At 42.7% G+C, this 12,286-nt stretch overlaps 1 protein-coding gene across 2 annotated transcripts in view; it reads left to right on the top strand.

Annotated features, from left to right (window-relative positions):
- Positions 1-3,909, top strand: part of LOC139402846 (zinc finger MYM-type protein 2-like) — a 45,579-nt gene extending 41,670 nt beyond the window's left edge. For both annotated transcript variants that reach the window (XM_071146754.1, XM_071146755.1), the window contains exons 20-23: positions 420-534; positions 904-1,149; positions 1,299-1,437; positions 1,914-3,909. In XM_071146754.1, coding sequence (XP_071002855.1) covers positions 420-534; positions 904-1,149; positions 1,299-1,437; positions 1,914-2,121 — 708 coding nt within the window. In that variant the 3' untranslated portion in view covers positions 2,122-3,909. The remainder of the gene's footprint in view (positions 1-419; positions 535-903; positions 1,150-1,298; positions 1,438-1,913) is intronic.
- The last annotated feature ends 8,377 nt before the right edge of the window (positions 3,910-12,286 follow it).

Below are 12,286 nucleotides of genomic sequence, written 5' to 3' on the forward strand. Positions count from 1 at the left end.
CCACCGGCAGCGCTAGGTGTTTGTGACGAGATGCAGGGTTGGGACTGGGAGTCAGTCTGACTGGCTGATGATGTCACAGTTTCATAGGGCTGCAGTTATGATTGATGGAAGAGGCCTTGGTTCTGAATGATGCATTTACAGTGTAACCATGGCGATGTGGCATGCGGGTTCTCATTCTCATCAGACAAGCGTTGCTTTATTTGGAAGAGACACCTCTATTTCTCACTACTCTCCTTTCATATTTTTTAAGACGTGTCAAATGATTAGAACTTTTGCTGTTCACATCCTGAAACATGGTGTTGACTATTTATAATATGAGGACACCATCTATATTCTTCACAATCTCATAACCAGGTCTAAGTTTGGCTTTCCACAAGATTTTCCCCTAGTCCAGTTATTCTCTGTTTGTTTGTCTGTAGCATCTGCAGGCCAAAGGCAGGAAAGATGAACTGTTCAGTGACCCGTGTTTCGAGCCGTTTGGAGAGGAACTCAACAAGGTCCTCAAAGATTGGCAGCCCAGCGTGATGCCAGATGGTAAATAAATACACTTACACTTTATCACTGCTCAATTCACGTCTATCAACTGAATTATCTTCAGCACACACTCCATCTATGCTCTTTACGGTAAGGTTTTAGACCTGGAAGTGTTTGTTTTTAACTGCAACTCCGTAGTAGACCTACCCGCAGTGTCCAATGATTAGAACTATTTTTGCTGTTCACATTCTGAAACAATAGTGATTGCACTATATTTATGATATGAGGACACTGTAGACATGATCAGTCTAAAACCACATTCATTTGTAACAGCTTTTGTGTGGATCAGTGTTTGTGTTAATGTTTTGTCCAGAGGGACTGTATTATGATCAGTGTTGTTAACAGTTATCGGTCTGTCTATACCCCCAGGCGCTCGGTGGGGCTGTGTGGAGGAGCAGTGCCTGTGGAGCTGTAAGCTGCTGGGGGAGCAGAGTCCTGCAGCATTGCTGCGCTCCCTGGTCTATCTCAACACCAAGTACTTTGGCCTGCGCACCGTGGAGCAGCATCTGTGCCTTTCCTTTAGTAACGTCTACGGGCCAGACCACACAGACCCAGCCACACAGGAAACCACTGTCTGCATCCGAGTCCCCTCCATCTCCTCACAGGAACACCCCTGTGAGTCTGACCACTAAGACACACTTACACACACACACTGTTGTGGTCAAGTGCATCTTTTTATCAGCATTTCTTTAGATGTGCCTATTTTTGTGCCAGGGCTCCTGTCATGTTGTTAATCCTCCCTGCCTGTTTGTGTCTGTGAGTAGTACAAACAGGGTCCAGGAAGAAGAAACGTAAAGAGGACAGTGACCCGGCCTACGAGCCAGATGACGGCTCAGGAAGCTCCAGCCACTGTCCAGTCAAGAAGCACGAGGGCAGACTCTACGAGCTCTACCGTTCCAAGTGGTGTGTCCCTTTTCTCTTCTATGACCTCGACTTTCTCAAGTGGTCAATTTACCTTACTACATTGTGGTCATTTATGTGTTGAATGTCAGGGACCACTGCACAGAAAATATGCAGGTTAGTGTTTTTCGTCAGGAATCTTGTTCTGGAGGCAGGTCTGCAGAGTGGTCACTAACTGGTACAGCCACAAAGTCATAAAATCTGAATTTAAACCTAACCTTAACCACACTGCTAATCCTAACCTTAAATTAACTTAGACTTAAATTAAGACCAAAAAGCTCATTTTTGTTTATATGAATTTTTACAATATAGCCAATTTTGACTTTGCAGCTGGCCCATCTAGTGGAAATCGCTCAGTTCTGCCTCTAGGACAAGCTTCATCCCAATCAACGTCATTCTGCAACAAATGTATTGGCCCAAATGTAGCTCCGTAGCTATAATTTCATTTGTGGTTAATGTGGTCATTCCTCTCTCTGCAGCCCGGGGTTGTTGAGGCAGCGTATGGATGTGTTCTATGTGCAGCCCGAGGCATCGGGCTGCAGCAGTGACAGTGACAGCTCCCTGTGGTTCTCCTCTACTCCTCTGGACCGCAGTGTCCTGGAGAGCATCCTCACACCTCTCCTCCTGGTCAAAGACATCTACAGAGAGCGCCATCTAGAAGAGGAGGAGGAGGGAGGTGGGAAATAGAGTCCACTCTTCTTCTCCATCTCAGAGAAGAGGAGGATTAGGGTCCTCTTTTCTTCCATCCAGTCCCATCCTCAACAACATTACAACTGGGTTGCTGCATTCTCTATCTTTTACACCATTACTCCACCATTACTCACCGATCTCAGGCCAGCTGTGAGTGTACAGTGGATGTCAGGTGAGAAGGAACTACACATCGTAGAAATAGAATGTATAGAACGGGCGTACCCATTTAAGTTAATAATGGCTTAATCGGTGGGCTGGTGGTGTTAACCAGTCAAATTGTTAGGGTTAGAGGTTCCAAGTCCGTTCTATTCATTCTATTTCTATGCTGCACACGCCCAGAGCTGATCGGAGGAAAGTGTTTCCCTGAAGGGCCAAGGAAGGGGACTCGGTCTGCAAGTAGCTAGGGGCGATATTGGGAGTGTGTCGTGTGAAAAGCAAATTCCCCATGAACTGCTGCTCTTCCTTCCGTAGGGGAAGTCCATTCTCGTGATGTAGCATTACTTACTAAGCCCAGATTGGGCTGCTATGCTGTGTAAATATTTCTGAAAGTTAAGTAGGGGATGGGAAGAGACAGATAGACATCCACCAGAATCCATCCCACTGAATCCTCCTCAGCTTTGACCCCCAGAAGCCTTTTAAAGATAAGACATTTATTTATTGCGGTTGATTGATTGGTCTTGGTTCTATTGTATGTTTGTTCTTTGTACGCCGGGATGGGATGCGTGTTCCATTGTGATGCGTGTGCCATTTTTCTCTCCTCCGTTAAGAGCATTAATTAGTTGATTAATTAAACCTGCTGCAGCCTGGAGCTCTCCTGTGTCTCTGTCTTTCCCGTTTCTTTGTTCTGAGGGTGGAGGTAGGGGTAGCTGCAGGGGTATTGTCTGGGGCTTCAGAAGATCTGCAGGGTTTTGTCTAGAGGGGAGACAGCTTTTATCAAATTTACTTTTCGTAACAGGTTTAAGGGAAATTACGCCGCCGGTTAGGAGAATCAACGTAGCATGTTAGGAGAATTAGGTTAAGGTTATGAAAATGGTTAAGGTTAGCAAATTTGACAAAAGCTGTATCCCATCTACATGACCAAGTTTCCGGTACAAGTATGAAGGAGATGGTATACTGCCTAAAGACTACATATTTTGTCTGTTTTAATCCCAGTGTATTTTGTTTTGTCTCATTGAAGCTATTTGATGTTGATTATTTAGTTGTAAACGTAGCACTTGATAATGGGTGTTGTATTACTCCCAGCTAATGAGTTATATTCTGTTAACATGGCAACTGTTTGTGATGTAACTAGGGTGGACAGATCTCTTTCAGGATTAGCACATTATAGACATGCCTGGTGACGTTTTCCAAATGTACTCCATCTCCAGGCATCCAAATTACACTAGAAAGCTCTGCATCTCCTTAACTTATTTATGTTTTTTATTACTGTTACCCTTTTACATTTTATTTGTATTATTTTCTATCAATAAATTACAAGCAAATACCTCGTTTTTACGTTGACTTCTGAATAGGATTTTGTTTGATTTAGATTTTTCTTTGAATGGCACCTACCTTGCCTTCCATGTACTGTCTGTGGACTACGCTTCAAGGCTGGAGAATGTCTGGATGGAGCCTGTCAAGGAAAGGAGTCACAATTGGTTCTGTGACTAGCCGGCTGGCTCCAAAGCCTAATGTGAATGTGCCTGTTTGTACTGAACGTGTGTGTAACTTCATGCCAGGTTAATTCAGTGTGTGGGCTGATCTGCCAAATTGATAAAAATAAATAATTTAATTTCTTAGATGTTTTACATTGCTTATATATCTCTTATGTGCACGGTTGTGAAGCTGTGTGATGTGTCCATGTGAGTGAGACCTCACTGGCTCTGTCTGTGGCGTTAACACAGGGGCCCTCACCTGTAGTGGGGGCAACTCGTTTCCTGGGTACCAAGGTGACAGGCAAACACAGGCTACTGACGAAGGCCCATTTCTGTTAGGTGGCAGACAGAAGTCATAAAGGGGTGTTGCATGTCGACAACTCTGGGGGTGCATCTCAATAGTCTAAAAGCAACACCTGAGGAGGAGCCAGTTAATGGAAGCCATGTTAGATTATTGAGACTTGCTCAGGAGAAGAGGCGGGGGGATCACATGACAGGAAACGATGATGAAAAGTTTCAAGTTCAGTAAGGATTTTCCATGAAAAGCTTGGTGTTCCATTCCTATTTTCTCACTGGATTGAAATGTTAATGTCTTGCCATACAGTATCATCTTGAGGATGACATTCTAGTAAATTACTCATTGTTAGATGTAAAGTGATTGGGGTCGACTCAGAATTGTCCATAGATTTCTAAAACATGTTATTCTTATTCCTGTTCAGTGTTCATATTGTTTTGAAAAGTATTCTGAACAATGGTATTGAATATATGTTCCCAATGGGGGGCGCTATTGCCATGAGCGCACACATGTGCCATTGACCCATGCATAGAGGCCCGTATGGTGCCTAAACTCTTGATTTATTAACATCACAGCAAAAGGCTGTGTTAAAATAATACCCATCATTCCACACCTGAGCACTGCTATGCTGAGCCCCACGACAGGGTGTCTGAAAGATGCTGCAGTGTTTCCCCTGTGTGTGTGACTGATGTAAGACCTTAAAAGCCACCCCACTAGTATGTCATAGACCGCTGTAGCCCCACCAGAGTGTAGGCCTAAGCATTATCAGTGTAAAATGTATCTAGATATCTTTTAAAAGGTCAAGCATAAAACTTAAGGTGTTTTAAAAAGACAGACAATTTCATCATGCGCATTTATGAAAAATGTATGATAAATCATTCATTTCTTTTTTTTGTTTTGTCTTTTTTTGTCATTTTTGTTGTTGTTGGGAAGTGTCAGCTTTTTTCTTTATATTCTATCGGTTAGAGTTGGCCAGACTCCAATAACTTGTCCCATTGATCTAAAGCTGAAACGGCCCTGCGCGCTCACAGCCAGCCCTGAGAGAGCGGATCAGGTGTAAAAACATTTTTCACCCTAGTGTATTTTTTTTTGTTTGGGCTCAATCCCCGGTTCTTTCAGGGGGCACAAAGGAAGAGCTGCGCTCAGCAGGGTCATGTGGTGAACCCTGCGCCCCAGGCGACGGGCAGACTATAGGTGGTGATTAAGGCCTCTAATGTGTGATGAATTCTTTTCGAATCACATGATATGAACTAATGTCGCCATTTAATTATAAAACAACAGAGTGGAGGGGGGTGCAGAGCGTACACCTGCACCAGACCATGGGTGGGGGTGGGGGTGGGAGTGGGAGGGGGGGGTGGATGACAACTGCATTTCTAACGTTTTGTGCTCCCAACACATGGCTCAGACCCCAGTGAAGAAATATTTTTAAAAGCCCAGGGAGAAAGATAAGTATTACATTTAAACACATGACATCTTGTTGAGCTTTTGGTTCTCATTGTCAATACTCAATGGTGTATCTGACAGTAGCTGATTTCTCAGCCTTCTTTGCTCCCTGTGTAAATTATGGAGGGTTTAGTTTGTCCTTCTCATTATCTTTGATGGACAGGACAGTGTCCACCTTCATCACAAAGCCCTGTAACCTTGAGAAGCTGGCATTAAAGGCTGGCTCTCAACAAAGGGTTGTTGGGGGTGGAATAAGTTACATTTAGAATGACCTATCTTTATTTGGGGGACATCTGGAAGCAGTGGGTGTAACCCTCTGACAAACACAAACACAGCTCTCTCGCTCTAACAGGGAGTTTTTCTAAAGCTATCTATCCGGATTTCGCTTATTGGATAGGATTAAATCCATAGTAATCGAATGAAGAGAACGGAAGTCCCCATTCACTGATTTGTCTGTTCTATTCATTATATTTATATGCATTTAATCCTATCCGATAGATCATTTTTGAAAAACTGGGCCCTGGCTTTGCCTATAGGTGTCTCTGTTGAGACTAGCCTCCATCTTTTCAACCCAGTGTCCCCACATTCCTGTTGCTGGGATGTACTGTCAGCTTTGGGCGTGTTCCTCTGCCCAGGCGTTGCTGACACCTGGCAGATCTTACAATGCCTAGATAAGTATTTAACATATAAACTAACCACATATGTTATAGCAATCTGTCAGTCGATGTCACAGTCAATGACGTGGCACGCAACCATTGGTTGATGCATGCAATGTCTGAGCAGGGGAACGTGACCCATACCTCACTTTCTCATGACAAGCTCCTCCTTCTCATGGACAGTCAAAACACAGGCTCCCTATTGGATGCACTGTTTGGCCACACTGTAGGAAAATCACAGGACATGAAGTACTCAATACCAGGGTTAGGGTCAATTCCATTTTCAATTCACTCTATTTCAATGTGGATACGATTCTTTAATCAAATTTCAATTAGCTTGCTGATTTGACAGAATAAAAAATGGAATGTACTATTCGGCCACAGCCGCCACACTGTTCCAAATGTTTCAATGTCTTTTCTGTAGGTTTAATTAACATCACTGTATATCACTCATTCTCACACATGCACACATGCATACCCACGCACCCCCTGTCACTGAATTGTGAGGCCTTGTATTAGAAGATGATGTCTGTGTGAAGGCTATACTAGGTCCAATAAAAACATTCAGGGCACTAGTGAAATAAACAACGGGTGTACTGACTGACTGGCTTACTGAGGTATTCGGACTCTGGGGCCAGTGTGAATTTGTTAGGTGATTAAAGGCTATAAATAACTGCTGTCTGTTTTAGGCCCTTGGCCCTGGCTGCAGGGCTGGACAACTGCAGTTGGGACCCCGGGGCAAATACCTCCAGGTCCCCCTTAAAATACAGCTCATCTCATGATATTCTTCACATTTTGCCATGAGGATGAAAGAAAATGTTGCAGTTTTAAAGCTAATTTCCTGGAATTCTACACATTTTGCCGCTGCTTATGACATGTTCATCTGCTATCTGGGGGGCCCCCGACCTCCAGGGGGGCCCTGCATCCCTGTCCAGTAATCCGGCCCTGCCTGGCTGTATGCAGAGCAGCCTTCACACTGCATCCCCCTGCCAACCCACCAGCAATCTACCAACAGTCCTTGCCACTGGGCCCTGTAACCCTGCACCTATCGCCTGTCTCTCTGCCTGTCTGGTTGGCCCTGATCTATGCACTCAATATTCCCCATCACTCTCCTCCTTCTACGGGACCTACTCACATTTCTTTTTCCATTGTCAATCTCCCTAAATTTCCCATCTGCTGCTAGCCACTGTTCTTCTCAACTCTTAAACATGTCCACAAGTACAAAACAGGTGTCCATGTAATTTGTACCCCTGAGTTCCAGGAACAGCGTGAAGGGTCATTCCTTCCTCATTCTCATGTGTTCGGTGCTCCTGATCCAGGTGCTACTCTAAGCCCTTCTAGTACACTAGACCCCTCAGCCTGGTCATTGTTCTTTTAGGAAGATTACAAATCACACACTGACTCCTGTGAGTGCCCAATATAGATATTTTTGACACTTATGGGGTTCCCACATGGATGTTTCTATTCTTATTCATAAGCTAGCTGGCTACCTTGACGTAGACCCTGAGAAAGTGTTTCAATTTCCCTGTTTTCTTAGGTTGCAGTTTACTATAATACTGTTGATTGACTCAGATTTTATCCTGCTTGTTATATGCCACCTCTCAAACTCATATTAACTTTCCTGGATGTTTAATGTTTGGAAGTTGGCTCACTGGCATCTTGTACAGCAGGGTGTTGTAAATTGTTTCTGGGTCTGTGTGGCAGTGCTAAATGGGTTTGTGATAAATGTTTGTCTCCAACGTGTGAGACTGACACGCTGGTCTAACTTTAGTTATACGCGTGGATGTGTGTACGCAGGGTAGTCAGCACTGTGGGGAGGGATGTGTCACTCCTCCCTTCCAGCTCACTATCACATTCTCACATCCCCTCTTGGAATGTGAAGAGAGGGAGCGATAAGTTTAAGGGTTGTGTAGGTCAATGAACGTGAGTTCTTGTACAAAATCCACCCCAGCATCCCCAAGATATGATATACACTATATATACAAAAGTCCTTTTTTGTCCTGCTAGAATAGAGCTTCCCCGGTCAACTGTAAGTGCTGTTATTGTGAAGTGGAAACGTCTAGGAGCAACATCGGCTCAACCGTGAAGTGGTAGGCCACAGAACGGGACCGCAGAATGCTGAAGCATGTAGCATGTAAAAATCACCTGTCCTCAGTTGCAACACTCGCTACCGAGTTCCAAACTGCCTCTGGAAGCAACGTCAGCACAAGAACAGTTAGTTGGGAGTTTCATGAAATGGGTTTCCATGGCCGAGCAGCCGCACACATGCCTATGATCACCATGCGCAATGCCAAGTGTTGGCTGGAGTGGTGTAAAGCTCACCACCATTGGACTCTGAAGCATTGGAAATGTGTTCTCTGGAGTGATGAATCACGCTTCACCATCTGGGAGTCCGACGGACGAATCTGGGATTGGCAGACGCCAGGAGAACGCTACCTGCCCGAATGCATAATGCCAACTGTAAAGTTTGGTGGATGAGGAATAACAGTCCGACAGCATACATTCTAGATGATTTTGTACTTCCAACTTTGTGGCAACAGTTTTGGGAAGTTCTTGTTTCAGAATGACAATGCCCCTGTGCACAAAGCGAGGTCCATACAGAAATGGTTTGTCAAGATCGGTGTGGAAGAACTTCACTGAACACCTTTGGGATGAATTGGAACGCTGACTGTGAACCAGGCCTAATCGCCCAACATCAGTGGCCAACCTCACTAATGCTCTTGTGGCTGAATGGAAGTAAGTCCGCACAGTGGAGGCTGTTATAGCACCAAAGTGGGGACCAACTCCATATTAATGCCCATGATTTTGGAATGAGATGTTTGACGAGCAGGTATCCACATACTTGTGGTCGTGTAGTGTACTCATGGAGGTACACGCGTGTGTGTGTGTGTGTGTGTGTGTGTGTGTGTGTGTGTGTGTGTGTGTGTGTGTGTGTGTGTGTGTGTGTGTGTGTGTGTGTGTGTGTGTGTGTGTGTGTGTGTGTGTGTGTGTGTGTGTGTGTTGCAAATGTATACTCAAGTACAGAAGGTCCACATACTGGCTCAATTTTATTGACCACCACATACTCCAGAAATATGGTACAAAAAGTTTATTTAATAACAGTTTTGTAAACGTTTGAGGTAAATTAACATTTACATCAACTTGTTCTTACAAAATGTCATACACAAGGCACTTCTCTTAAGACAGAATTGAAACAGGCTGCTGTTCTGAGCATACAGGAGATGGTTCCTACTCCCTGACTGGCCAGAGAAATCACGCTCTGCATGACACACATCAAGAGTTTGAAGAAAACTACTGTATGTTATCCTATTGGATGAGGGGCTTGCGGGCAACTCAAAACAATACACACATTGATGTGTGTAGAAGAGAGGAAGGGCCAGCTACCCAGCTGACATTCTCTCAACGTTAGTGTGACATTGTATTACAAGCTAACTACAGAGCCACATGAATGTTGTGAGAAGAAAACACAGTGAAAGCACTGAGTGAGCACACAGAAAATACTCACAGCCCACTTTTTTTCTATATTTGAAAACCCAAACTTTCTGCAATCATCTCAGACCATGAGTTAACTTATAGATGTATCCTCTATTCACATTTGATGTCATTTTTGAAATAATGTCTTTAACGCAAAGAGCCGCTGTGTTTAACGGTTAAGACATTTTCTTTTAAGGATTCTAAACATTGGCAGTCCGGTGTCTTTACTTCTCTCTCCTATAGATAGATATATGATTCATAGAACAGCATGTTTTGTCTTAATGTGCAAATCTTTGATCTTTTTACTAAAATGTAAACTTTAAGAACCAAAATGCAATAACACTGATTTGTTTGTGGTTTGGTACATTGAAATAGTTTCAATGAAAAGGTAACATACATTGGGGGAAAAATGGATTGTTCCAATAAGAGTAAAACACTGTTATAAGCAAAACATTACATAGTCTCCTCTGGTAGTCTCACAACAGTTGTAATTATGGTTTTTAATTTGCATTGTTTGTTATTGTGTTTATTTCAGATCCTTCTCTAACTATAAACTATTAACATATGGTCATTTGAAGGTATAAGAAATATGTAGGAAATACATATATGTGTTCATGTCGTGCATTGACTTGCATAGTTTTTCAGTTATTCAAGATGGTTCAGGTAATCTACAGAGTGAAATATTACATTTATACTAACTAGACAGAAGACTGTGCATGCCATTGCTTACAACAGGTGTAGTAGAAATGGTTGAGGTTCTATCAAGATGTTAACTGAAACACAAAAAAATTTAATGGGAATTCACTTTTCATCCTGGCATTATGACACTTGCAACATCATTGCCTTTGTGTGTTTTGTACCAAATAACTGTTTTGGTTGTCACAAACTGACTACAGTTAAGAAATTAGATTCCATTATAATTAAATTATGTTAAAAAAAAGAACAACCCTTTTGAGAAACAACAAAGTATCACGTGATGTATGAGAGTGAGTTACCCTCAACATGAAGATGCAATGATTAAAACGTGAAATTGTGTGTGTATATATATATATATATATATATATATACACACACACACAGTACCAGTCAAAAGTTTGGACACACCTACTCATTCAAGGGTTTTTCTTTATTTTTACTATTTTCTACATTGTAGAATAATAGTGAAGACATCAAAACTATGAAATAACACATATGAAATCATGTAACCAAAAAAGTGTTAAACAAATCAAAATATATTTTATATTTTTCAAAGTAGCCACCCTTTGCCTTGATGACAGCTTTGTACACTCTTGGCATTCTCTCTGGAATGCTTTTCCAACCGTCTTGAAGCACTTGTTGGCTGCTTTTCCTTCACTCTGCAGTCCAACTCATCCCAAACCATCTCAATTTGGTTGAGAGCTGGTCATTGTGGAGGTCAGCTCATCTGATGCAGCACTCCATCATTCTCCCTTCTTGGTCAATTAGACCTTACACAGCCTGGAGGTGTGTTTGGGGTCATTGTCCTGTTGAAAAACAAATGATAGTCCCACTAAGCGCAAACCAGATGGCATGGCGTATCGCTTCAGAATGCTGTGGTAGACATGCTGCTTAAGTGTGCCTTGAATTCTAAATAAATCAATGACAGTGTCACCAGCAAAGCACCCCCACACCATCACACCTCATCCTCCTCCATGCTTCACAGGGGGAACCACAGATGCGGAGATCATCTCCTCCTGCGTCTCACAAAGACACGGCGGTTGGAACCAAAAATCTCAACTTTGGACTCATCAGACCAAAGGACAGATTTCCACTGGTCTAATGTCCATTGCTCGTGTTTCTTGGCCCAAGCAAATCTCTTCTTATTATTGGTGTCCTTTAGTATTGGTTTCTTTGCAGCAATTTGACCATGAAGGCCTGATTCACAAAGTCTCTGAACAGTTGATGTTGAGATGTGTCTGTGAAGCATTTATTTGGGCTGCAATCTGAGGTGCAGTTAATTGCCAATTTCTGAAGCTGGTAACACTATCCTTTGCAGCAGAGGTAACTCTGGGTATTCCTTTCCTGTGGCGGTCCTCATGAGAGCCAGTTTCATTATAGCGCTAGATTGTTTTTGCGACTGCACTTGAAGAAACATTCAAAGTTCTTGACATTTTTCAGATTGACTGACTGTCGTTTCTCTTTGCTTATTTTAGCTGTTCTTGCCATAATAAGGACTTGGTCTTTTACCAAATAGGGCTATATTCTGTATACCAACCCTACCTTGTCACAACACAACTGATTGGCTCAAACGCTATAAGAAGGAAAGAAATTCCACAAATTAACTTTTTAACAAGGTTATCTGAAAATTGAAGCAGGTTGAGAGAATGCCAAGAGTGTGCAAAGCTGTCATCAAGGCAAAGGGTGGCTACTTTGAAGAATCTCAAATATAAAATATATTTTGATTTGTATAACACTTTTTTGGTTACTACATGATTCCATGTGTGTCATTTCATAGTTGTGATGTCATCACTGTTATTCTATAATGTAGAAAATAGTCCAAATAAAGAAAACCCCTGGAATGAGCAGGTGTGTCCAAACCTTTGACTGGTAGTGTATAGAGAAACAAATCTTTCCAGTCAAATCAAAAAGCTTTGTTACTTTTGATTGAACTAAACATCTGGACAAACTATTTGGAAATCTTC

The sequence above is a fragment of the Oncorhynchus clarkii genome, chromosome 3 (assembly GCF_045791955.1).
Source record: "Oncorhynchus clarkii lewisi isolate Uvic-CL-2024 chromosome 3, UVic_Ocla_1.0, whole genome shotgun sequence".
NCBI lineage: Eukaryota > Metazoa > Chordata > Actinopteri > Salmoniformes > Salmonidae > Oncorhynchus > Oncorhynchus clarkii.